General features: G+C 43.7%; 1 protein-coding gene across 3 annotated transcripts in view; it reads right to left on the reverse strand.

The window, feature by feature from the left end:
• Positions 1-9,343: 9,343 nt before the first annotated feature.
• Positions 9,344-12,548, reverse strand: part of ZC3HC1 (zinc finger C3HC-type containing 1) — a 60,662-nt gene continuing 57,457 nt past the window's right edge. For all 3 annotated transcript variants that reach the window (XM_068275969.1, XM_068275970.1, XM_068275967.1), the window contains exon 10: positions 9,344-9,701. In XM_068275969.1, coding sequence (XP_068132070.1) covers positions 9,633-9,701 — 69 coding nt within the window. In that variant the 3' untranslated portion in view covers positions 9,344-9,632. The remainder of the gene's footprint in view (positions 9,702-12,548) is intronic.

Below are 12,548 nucleotides of genomic sequence, written 5' to 3' on the forward strand. Positions count from 1 at the left end.
ATCTGAAAATTCAAGAAGAAGTCAAGCGTTCAAAATTTAATCGTGACAAATCCGATTATACTGATGGTTACGTGTATCCATGGCAAAAGCAAGTTACGCCATCTCCTAATAGACCACCACGACGCCCCAGGAGGACACCAGGGAGGAAGTACCCTACTGGTGGAGGTTCAGGAGTCGGGTCATCAGGTTCGGAGGATGTTGTTACATCTAGAGAGAATTCTCCAAACCGCCCCCAAGAACAAGGACGAGGAGAGGGGGTAGGAGGCATAGGCGGAGGACCCAAAAACAAGCCTCCCAGGAACCCCATGAACTTACGACCCAGGAGGGGCAGAATGTGACTTCCAATTTGGTGGTAAATATATCTTCCTACACATTATCTGAAGCTGAGGAACATGTTCTTAACTTTGGTTTATCTTTTAGTCCCACTTTTCTACCTGATTTTTTCCTACTTGAACAGGATTTAGTATCGCTTTTTTCGCTCCATTGAAATTGAAACATTTTTTCAGTACTTTTCCACAGGGCACTGTATCAAGAAATTTGGAAACTGTTGAGAACAGTGCTTTACGCTTGAAGGATACTGGTTTACGTAACAAAAGTACCTTCAAGCCACCCAGTCACTCATTGATTGATACGTATGTTACTCGTGTCAGTGAAGAAGTTGCTAATATTGAGCGTGACTTTAAGAGCGGACTCTTTCGAGTGTCCCATAATTTGTCCAAGGAAGATAAGCTTGCCCTTAGTGCTCTGCACAATAATAATATCATTATATGCCCTGCTGATAAGGGTGGAGCTGTTGTGGTGCTTGATCGCTGTCAATATGTGTCTGAGATTGAAAGACAGCTATCCGATAAATGTGTATATTCTATGTTACAGGGTGATCCTCTGCCTCGGATTCAGAGACTCATTTTGGGAATACTAAGGGAGGCTCTTGCCAGAGATGTTATAGATTAATCTTTATTCACCTATCTACAACAGACCGATCCGACTACGCCGCATATTTATATTCTACCAAAAATTCATAAAACTCTGGTCTGCCCTCCGGGGCGGCCGATTGTGGCGGGAGTCGGATCGGTCTTTGTTCCTCTGGCACGATATCTTGATAAACTCCTGCAGCCCATGGTGCAGTCTCTAGATTCATATTTAAGAGACACCAATATGTTTCTGGACAGATTGAGGGCACTACCTGTGTTGGATGATGAGGTAGCTCTTGTGACCTTGGATGTCGAGAGCCTCTACACCTCCATCCCTCATGATGGGGGTGTAGAGGCTGTAGACTGGTATTTAATGACAGTCGGATTGTACTGTACCACAGAGAAAGTTTTTGATTAAATTATTGGAGATTGTGCTCACAGAGAACTATTTTGAATTTGAAGGGCGGTATTATGGTCAGCTGCGGGGTACTGCTATGGGTTCTAACGTGGCCCCCTCCTATGCAAATTTATTTATGGGACTATATGAAGAGACTTTTGTCTACTTAAACCCCCTTTTTCGTAAACATGCGCTTTGTTGGTGGCGTTACATCAACGATGTGTTTTGCATATGGAGGGGGCAGCGTGATACTTTGGATGATTTCATCCTTTCAGCCCATCAGCAGTGCCCCGCAATTAGACTAACAGTTAACTGGGACCTTGAACAGATTCCTTTCTTGGATGTTCTTGTTATAAAAGGTGATGGATCATTGTCTACTGACCTATTTGTGAAGGCTACAGACAGGAATTCCACCCTCCATTATGGGAGTTTTCATCCCATTTCGGTTAAGGATGGCATTCCTGAAAGCCAATTCACACGGATTGACCGTATTGTGAGTGAGCCGGAGTTGTGTGTTGATCGTCGGGAAGAATTATCGCAAAAATTTCGTATGCGGGGCTATCCCTCAGAAGTGTTACATAGGGATAGGTCACGGCGCCGACGGAATCATGATGGGATACCACGTATCCCCTTTGTATCTACTTTTAACACTTGCAGTGACGGCATTGCTAGGGTCATCCGGAGACACTGGCATTTATTGCGTGATGGTTTTCCGAGGGTGCCGGAGTTTCGGTACCCTCCAATGATGTCTTTTCGTCGTGCCCCCACTTTGCGCGACAAGCTGCACGCGAAAGTGACACCACACGAACGGGCTCGCTCACGTAGGGGTGGCATGTTTCCGTGCTTATCATGTCACATGTGTAATAGCGTAATACGTGGGAATACTTTCCAACATCCTACTTTGGGCACTGTTTGTCATATCAGGGAGCACTACACATGTGACTCTGATCATGTTGTTTATTTACTCAAGTGCCCATGCAGTTTTATTTATGTAGGTATGACTACACAGTGCCTTAAGTTGAGAATTTTATCACACAAATCAGCAATTAGGAATAAAACGGTGGGTCAGGCAGTGTCAGAACATTTTAGAGATTGTGGACATAATGTTTCCCAGCTGAGGATAATGGCTATAGATGGGGTACCCCCACAATGGAGAGGTAATAAACAGAAAGAATTGCTGCGGAGAGAAGCAGCATGGATTAAACGATTGGATGCCATGGGGAGGGCGGGTCTTAATCGTGAGTTGGACCTGGGTTTCTGTTTATGATTATGGTATTCACATTTATTGTACTGTGTAACTTTTGATGTCTATGATCCTTTTGTACTTTATTGGGCTTACTGTTGTTTTTATTCATTGTAGATCTCACATATCTAGGATTTCAGAGATCGAGGAGTTGCAGTTTAACATCAAAGTTCACTCAGCCACCCTACAACAGTGCAAAGACTGAGTGAACTGAGTAACTACAAGATAGAATGATGATTTTTTTTTCAGTACAAATGAGCAAAAACACAGCACTACCCAACCATACCAGTTCCATGTCCACAGGCTGTTGTTCGGGGGGCTGGGTGATGTTATTGTCTGGGCAAAAATAAGTGCATTGTCTTCAAAATGAATGCAGCACAAATCTTAATTTTTGCAGCAGAAATGGGCACAGACTGAGCACTAACCAAACATGATGGAATTTTTATCTGTACTGTGTGTAGAGGGGCCTGAGGAAACACTTTAAATCATTAGTGATTGGCATGCTGACAGGGAAAGAGGGAACAGGAGACAGAAGCAGAGGTAGCAGTGTGTGGTATTGTGGAAGGAGAGGATGCACATCAGAGGCTAGTACAGGACAGGATATCGGTGCTGCTGCTACTACGAACTAATGAGTCATGCCACACCAGTTGGGAACCTGGAACTGATACACAAGAAGGTTCTGGTACAGGATGAGAGGCTGTTAGTCTATGCTATACCCTCTTCCAAAACGGCAAAGCAGGATTCAGAGGAATAACCTACTACTCACATGGCCGTAAGGAATTTTTCTTTTTGTAGTTAAAAAAAAAATTGCTAAGGTGTGCAGCTTCAGCACAGCAGATTGGGATTCTGACTTGCCTACTTGGAATCTTGGAATACTGAGCTTACCTGTGTGTGGCAGGCCCTTATTTTTCTGAAAGCAGCAAGATCATTTTACCCAATTCTCAATCCCCCCCCCCCCCCTTTCATTTGTCATGGTAAACATTTGGAGTGTGCCTCCTCCTCCAGAAGCATTTAATTGCCTATTTAATGCAAAGACAAGGACATGCTGTGCTCTGCCGTAATCCTATTCTGACTTACCCGCTAATGCCTTGTGATGCTGGATGTACTGTATTTCTCTCCAGTAATGCAGGTCATTACAGTCTATGGGTATGCAAATATGGTTTTTGATCAGTTATACCCTGAAACATCTGGGATTTCCTGAAAACACACTACAGAACACAAACACAAGCACTACAAAGCACAAAAAAGCATACATACACAGACAGCCATACGTATGAAAGCGCACACTGTTGCTTTTTCTTGTTTACACCAGGCCAGTTATTTAGAATCCAGGTAGCCAATGTGCATATTTGTTTTAGATATGTTATTTAGAAAGATGTTAAGTATGAGTAGCTGGGGGACCAAACTACAGTAATTCTACATTTTAAAGGAGACCTATCAGCAATGGTTGTATGACAAGGCCTGTAGCAATGGCAGCCCGTGGTTGTTTCTGGGCTCCTGAGCAGGTATTTAGCATTAAGTCTTACATATATCTGGAGCATACGTTTCCAGTACTTGCCGAACTGGAGGTGGAAGCGCCAAGACGCGGGTGGCAGCGGGGTTGTCCCCCCCCTCCCTCGCCTGGGTCCCAAGTCCCCGCTCCCCTCCAGCTACTTGCACAAAAACTTGTTAAAATGTAATGTCCGCAGCGGGCGGGGACGCTTACCTTCTCTCCTTGCGTTCCACTGCTCGCCGATAGACTTCCTGCAATGTCACCCTCTATACTTTGGAGGGCAGCATTGCAGGAAGTAGAGAGAAAGTAAGCGCTTCCCTGCTCGCTGCGGACATAACATTTTAGCATGTTTTTTGCACAAATAGCTGGAGGGTTAGCAGAGATGAGGGAGGGGTGGGGACGACCCTCCTCCCTGCTGCCACCCCCATCTTGGCTGCTTCCCCCTCTAGCATGGCAGCCCCCTCCTCCCCCACAGGCAGCGACACAGAAACGGATCCGTTTCTGTGTCCAAAACTGCCTGTGTACAGGGGGATCTCGTTTTCTATTGCCTGCCACTACCCCTCCGTGTATCCAGATCCATGTGCGGTCCGGGAAAATGCAGCAAATCCGGACCTTCAGTTCAGTTTTTCAAAACGGATGCCCATGAACGCAGATGGATGCGTTTTGAAACTTAGTTTAGAAGGCTGCTATTTTTAACATTGCTATCTGTGGCGCCGGTTTTGATCAGGTTTGAAAAACGGAGCCACGGATGTTTCCAGACCTAGTGTGAACCCAAGAAAGCTTTTAAAGTGGAACGATAGTCAAAATTTCCTCTCTGCTCTAAAATTAGCTACACAATGATAATGTTTATAGATAATTTCTTCATGAGTCACTGAGGGTTAACAGATATTGTTTATAACTGTACTTATACTTTGCAAAGAGCACTGAGGGGGATAACAGACTGTGTTTTAAGGTTCCCATACACGACTCGATGTATGGGCAGATCGACCACGAGATTGATCCCGCTCGGATTAGAGAGGGATCGGTTGCCTGGCCTACACTGCACACTGATAGCATGAAATCTATCAGATATCGGCCTAGCGATGCCGCTTCTGTGACCTGCCTGTCTGCCCCCCACATGTATGTGTGCCCCCTTAAATGTTCACCTTTCCACTGGCACAACTCCTGGCCTCCTCTGGTGTCCACTGTTACAACGTGCGTCTGTACCACATGGCACTGGCGCATGTCTAAGGTCACAATATGTGCCAAGTCATGTGCCATGATGTGGCCCCAGTTTACAGTTGATTCGTTTCAGTTATTGAATAGGTCGGTTGGCCTGCAGAACTGAGTGATGTATGAGCACCCTTACAACTAGTCAGATAGTTTGCAGTAGTGAACAAGCATATCCATTGAACACTGTGATTGCTCTGGCCTGTTATAAACTGCAGGGTTTGCTTCTGCAAACTTGAGCATATGAACAATTCTGAATAACCACAGAAGAACTAGTCTTTTCACCAACATGACAGCTCCTGGCAATGCTGTTCCATGACCAGGGTGGATTGCTTCTATTCATAAGTAATGTTGTCTGTATGGGTAGTAACTGTATGGGCAGTAACGAGTATGTAAACAAGCTCTTATTTTGTTATGCCTGTAATTTCCCTTTAAAAAAAACAGCTCAGATACTTTTAACACGAAAATATTTATTGTAACAACATTTATCAATTATAATCACCAGCTGTTTAATAAGAGAAAAACGAAAAAAGCAATGCATTAAAATTTTAAACTAGCCATATGTTAACTTGGGTGTTATGACAGAATTCACAGAATCAAGAACAAAAGAACCCACAAAGATGTTTATGATTTTTTTTTTGCTTATATAACACATGATTCTCCTCCCTCTTCACAAGTTAGAAGAATTAAAGAGAAACCGTGACCAAGAATTTAACTTCATCCCAATCAGTAGCCAATACTCCCTTTTACATGAGAAATCTATTCCTTTTCACAAACAGATCAGCAGGGGGCTCTGTATGGCTGATATTGTGGTGAAACCCCTCCCACAGGAAACTGTGAGGACCATGGTCCTGGCAGTTTCCTGTCTGTGAACCTCATTGCATTGTGGGAAATAACAGCTGTTTTACTGTGTGCAGCTGTTTCCAACTGCCAAAAAAGCAAGCAGCAGCTACTTCCAGTGACATCTCCTGCCAGCAGTAAAAATGTCACCATGTGATAAATGTCAGAATGTAAATCAGGGTGAGGAAAGATTTTACAATGGGCAAACACTGACTAAATCATTTCTACATAATTATTGGAAAAATGAAGCACTTTTTATTACATTATTTTCACTGGAGTTCCTCTTTAAGCCTTATGTTATAAAGGTACTTGTCACTCAGCAACAGAGATACCTGCAGAGAACCGCCTGAATGAACAATGGGATGGAGCATTACTCTGTTGGTGAGGTTGTGCTAGGAAATGGATGTGTGTTATTCCCACTGGTAATCCTATTGCTGAGTGGGGAGTCACCAACATGACATATGCCTAATGTTAGTGGAGTGGGTGTCATGTGTGAAAGCACGTGTGCTTCTTCCAGCAACCAGTCACATTCTCTTTCCTCTTTTAATGGAACCTAAACTGAGAAGGATATGGATTTTTCCTTTTAAAATAATACCAGTTCCCTGACTCTCCTGCTGATCCTCTGCCTCTAATACTTTTAGCCACAGCCCCTGAACAAGCATGCAGATCAGGTGCTCTGACTGAAGTCAGACTGGATTAGCTGCATGCTTGTTTCAGGTCTGTGGTTTAACCTCTACTGCAGCCAAAGAGATCAGCAGGACTGACAAGTAACTGGTATTGTTTAAAATGAAACATCCACATCCCTCTCTTAGCTTCTTTTCAAGGAAACCAGAGCTGTGGAGAAACAAAGAATCAATACTTATCCGGGGCTTCCTCCAGCCTCATGAACACATGCGAGTCCCTCGCTGTCCTCCCACAGTCTGCCGTTCAGCGCGATCAGCCCCAGTAACTGGCTGAATGGCAGACTGCGGAAAGGCAAGCGAGGGACTTATGTGTTTATGGTGCTGGAGGAAACCCCGGTTAAAGAGAATCTGTATTCTAAAATTCTTACAATAAAAAGCATACCATTCTCTTCATTATGTTCTCCTGGGCCCCTCTGTGCTGTTTCTGCCACTCCCTGCTGCAATCCTGGCTTGTAATTGCCAGTTTTAGGCAGTGTTTACAAACAGCTTACTGTGTGACTCATGCAGAGCTTGGAGAGGGTGTGTAAAGCTTCTGCCAATGGCAAGCAGTGCTGCACATTCCACACACACCAGCCTCAGCCCGACAGAGGAAAGAAGATAAGATTTATTACAGAGACAACTAGAAAATGCTGCAGTAAGACAGACCACATTAGAACAGGTATAGGAACTTATAGGATAGAAGAAATAAGGCTCAACATTTTGTTACAAAGTCTCTTTAAGTATTGATTCTTTGTTTTTCCACAGCTCTGGTACACTTTAAAGGGCACCTGAAGTGACATGTGGCATGATGAGATTAACATTTGAACAAATAAATTCAAATACTATGCAGAAACTGTGTTCCCTTTTAACTTTTTAATTGCAAGAGTTAATAAAAGAGGGCTTATCAGTAGTGGGGCTGCAGCTATCCTAAAAAATGAGGACATACTAATTTCTGGTCCTGTGGAAATACTTTACAAAGCAAGATAGTTCTTAAAAGTTCAACAGTTTATAATGTCTCTGTGTAGGACCTTGCACCAGGAGTGCAAGTGTGATGCTAAGCATGGATCACATTTCAAACTGACACTTTCTGTCCTTATGCTGGGTACACACTATGAGATTTTATGGTCGATTTACTGTCAGATCAATTATTTCCAACATGTCCGATTTGCTTTCCGAGTAATTTCCGATCGATTTCCTATTAGAGTTAATGGAAATCAATCGGAAATCGATCGGAACGCAAATCGGACATGTTGGAAATGATCGATCTGACAGTAAATTGACCATAAAATCTCATAGTGTGTACCCAGCATTAGAAAGAACCTGAACTGAGAAGGATGTGGATTTTTCCTTTTAAAATAATACCAGTTGCCTGACTCTCCTGCTGATCCTGTGTCTCTAATGCTTGTAGCCACAGCCCCTCAACAAGCATGCAGATCAGGTGCTCTGACTGAAGTCAGACTGGATTAGCTGCATGCTTGTTTCAGGTGTGTGATTTAGCCACTACTGCAGCCATAGAGATTCGCAGGACTGCCAAGCAACTGGTATTGTTTAACAGGAAACATCCATATCCCTCTCAGTTAAGGTTCCCTTTAACTGGTTTGGGAATTCCACTAGTTAAAAGTACACTTGTGGCTGCTTAAGCCTGATGTAGTGTAGCGATTGCGCATCCCTGATGACACAAAACTCAGCTGCTCAGCCGTACCTCGGTCAGGACCTGTTTTCATTGGCTCCTGACCCCCTGATCACTACAAGCCAGTCACAGTGATCAGGAAGTAGTTTATTTAAAAAAAAAGTTCTATTCCTTAAAGAAGCCAGAGCCCATGGTCCCAAAGCAGAACTAAAGTGTAGAATATAATAATGCTGGTTGGTCCTATATCTTTTAACACTTACTTTAAAAAAAAAACCTGAAGCGTTAATATTAAAGTAGGATTGGCAGTTATAAAGTAATTTTACTCACCAGCTTGCCCGTAGTATAGTCAAGCTGCTGAAAGCCCGAAGCCTAGTGGAACCAGCCCCAAGCTTCGTAACCGTCACCCACCCCCACGCTCGGCAAGCTGGAGGGGGGTGGCCACAAAGCTGGGAGCTGGTTTAACAAGGCTAGATTACAGGCAAGCAGGGAAGCAAAATTACTTTTTGAGAAGCATACTTTAGGTGTTTTTTAACAACCTTTGCTTCCCTGTTCTCTCTCTTATTCCGAATCTTACCCTTTTACACACACTGTCCTAGCAGAAGTGCTCATGGCCATGAACTCATACATCTGCAGTGGGCATGAGCAATTCCTGTAACTGTGGAAGTGCGGTTCATGAGCTTGTACATGCCCAGTGCAAATGTACAAGTTCATGCTTACTAGGCATGGCAGTTCAGAATGTGCACATGCCAAGTTATTACTTAGCCATGGGCTCCTCTTGTTTAGCGTATTCAATTGGTCGGGAGTTGAATTATGAAATTCAGGCTTCAACTATTGAATGAAAGAAAGATTCGGACTGGTTGTTGTGGATAGCTGCTCTAATACTGACACATTTTTCTATGAACTTCTCTTGATTATTAGCTCCAAACAGTTGCCAATCAAATGTGTCTGCCAGGAATGACTAAAGGTTTTATAAACATTTATTTGATTCTAGCTCAATCATAGGATTACAGTGTAAACAGATACCAGTTTCTCCTCTAGTCACAGCTTCATACTTGTAAGTAAACCAGCAGACCCCAGTAGACAGGAAAACCCCCATATTCCCAGTACTGTGAATGTAGCCCACAGCACACATTGCCACCAGCAGAGGCTCCGGCTACATCGTATACACACATGCACTTGGCATCAGATGGTTGTTAAGAGGACTTGGACAGGAAATCCCATGCAGAAAAACAGGACGTCCCACAGTTTTCATGAGGAGGTGTTCGCCTGCCACTGTCTGAATATTCGGAACACTTTGTGAGATTTCTCTGATACATTCTGTAATAACAACAGCCGTATTAGCAAGACTAAAGGTGGCCACACACAATAAAAATTTTTAAATATCTTTTCAATTCAAGAATTGCAATCAATTTTTCTGGCTGATTGTAAGATTTAAAAAATCTGACCAATGTACCACACACTTATGTTCAATTTTTCCCCAATTATGAAAACATTTATTGAAAATCGGTCCTTCTCCACAATCTTCCTCAGGGTCCGGTCACCTCTTCTCGTTGTGCAGCGTTTTCTGCCAAACTTTTTCATTCCCACAGACTTCCCACTGAGGTGCCTTGATACAGCACTCTGGGAACAGCCTATTCGTTCAGAAATTTCTTTCTCTGTCTTAAGGCCCATACACATGTCGGATTTCCGTGAACGACAGGTCGTTTGAACGTCCCGTCGTTCGCCCGCTAAATCGGGCGTGTGTACAGACTGTCGTTTTCTTGATAAGAGTGAGTTTGAGTCAAACTCACTCTTATCAAGCGAACGACAGTCTGTACACACGCCCAATTTAGCGGGCGAACGTCGGAACAACGGGACGTTCAAACAACCCGTCGTTCGCGGAAATCTGACGTGTGTATGGGCCTTTACCCTCTTGCTTGAGGGTGTCAATGATGGCCTTCTGGACAGCAGTCAGGTCGGCAGTCTTACCCATGATTGCGGTTTGGAGTAATGAACCAGGCTGGGAGTTTTTAAAAGCCTCAGGAATCTCTTGCAGGTGTTTAGAGTTAATTACCGGTAGTTGATTCAGATGATTAGATTAATAGCTTGTTTAGAGAACCTTTTCATGATATGCTAATTTTTTGAGATAGAAATTTTGGGTTTTCATGAGCTGTACGCCAAAATCATCAATATTAAAACAATAAAAGGCTTGAACTACTTCAGTTGTGTGTAATGAATCTAAAATATATGAAAGTCTAATGTTTATCAGTACAGTACAGAAAATAATGAACTTTATCACTATTTGCTTAGAACAATGCAAATTGCCTGGATGTCCTGCTGATCCTCTGCCTCTAATACTGCACTGACATTGATGAAATATCGCCACTCCCAGTTATAAACAACTCCTCCCTGGAGAAATTTACTAAGGCCGTCATTCTAGCTAATAATCTCACCGATTCATTTGTTGCATCAGCAGGATAGTTAATGGTCAGAAATAAGGTAGGGAATTGATTTGAGGATCACGTCTCTAGGGCTACCTGTGGAGATATGACTTTCCAGTTGTTCGAGCCAGATGTTAAATGAGCTACAGCGGTGGGCCCAATAGCAGGCTCAAAGGATAACCAAGTCGAGTAATTAAAACTATCTTTACTTACCTGGGGCTTCTTCCAGCACGTTCTTTCATGGGCACTCGCATGTTCAGAAACGCCTACCCAGTGTTCTCCCCAGAACTTTTTTCCAGCCGGGTGGTATGAAAAAATAGCCGGGTGGCATAAAAAAATAGCCGGATGGGGCGAGATGAGAGAATGGAGGACTGGCACTTCTCTGCTTACAGCAGAGGAGGAGGTGAGCAGATAACAGCCGAGTGGTCACCAAAAATAGCCGGGTGGAGCACCCAGCTAAAAGAGCCTGGGGAGAACACTGCACCTACCCATCGGGGTTTGGCGATTCTTAGAGGCTGCCAGCAGGACCCTGGAGAACACTAGAGTTGTGGCGAGGGACATAAATGACTTCTAGGGGATGGAAGAAACCCCAGGTAAGTAAAGATAGTTTTAATGACTCACTCGGATATCACACCTGTGAGTTTAATGTCACACCTGCGAGGGTTGTTTTTCCTCTTTTTTACTAGTCCTTCCTACGGAGGGTGTGTTAGTGAGCTAATTATTGGGGAGGGTGTGGCTTTGTGTTTAAATGGGTCACTCCTTGTACCAAGAGCCTATGCTATGACTAAGGACCAGAGTGCGTAAGATGTCAGCAGATGTAAGATTTTAACTTGACCTAAGAAATATTTTTATTATTGGACATCATGCGGAGCCTATCTTCCCTTTTACTGGTCTGTGCATTAGAGGTTGGACAGCTGCACACTCTTTGTAACACATGCTTTCTCTTACAAAATTAACCAAACATGTAACTTTGCCCAAATATTGAAATACAATTGTAAGGATAACCTGCCTATAGAATTATGTACCAATATTACACATAGAAATGCTGGATTCAGAAGTATTGCCTCACTCACAAATTGACACTTAAAACAATTTAAGTTTAGTACCAAAGCAAGCATATATCATTCATTCTCAATGTCTCCTAGTAACAGGGGCGCCTCTAGCCATTTTGTCACTCCAGGCGAGAAAACCTGTGGTGCCCCTCCACCCCCATGAAAATAATCGTAATGCGGGAGCGTTTCACGAAAAAAATAATCATAATGCGTCAGCGTTTCACCAGAAAATAATCATAATGCAGCAGCGTTTCACCATAAAATAATGGTAATGCGGCAGCGAAAATACACGTAATGTGGGCAGCGTTTCACCAGAAAATTATCATAATGTGGTAATGTTTCACCAGAAAATAATCCTAATGCGGCAGCATTTCACCAGAAAATACACGTAATGTGGGCAGCGTTTCACAAGAAAATACACATAGGCAGGGCTCCACTTTCATGAGGCACAAAGGGGGACAGAGGGAGGCACAGGAGGAAAGGAGGCACAGGGAGACTGAAGGAGGCACAGAGGGGACAGAAGAGGCTTAAAGAGACTCAGAGATGAAATTAGCTCAAGCTCTGATACTTACCCGGTGGCTTCCTCCCGCCCCATAAATGTACCCCACGCCGTCCTCCCGCGGTCTGTCATTCAGCCGCGGTGAGCTTCGTTACCAACCTCAGTGACGTCAGTATGCGCAGTAGACCCTGAC

The sequence above is a fragment of the Hyperolius riggenbachi genome, chromosome 3 (genome assembly GCF_040937935.1).
Source record: "Hyperolius riggenbachi isolate aHypRig1 chromosome 3, aHypRig1.pri, whole genome shotgun sequence".
NCBI classification, from domain to species: Eukaryota; Metazoa; Chordata; class Amphibia; order Anura; family Hyperoliidae; genus Hyperolius; species Hyperolius riggenbachi.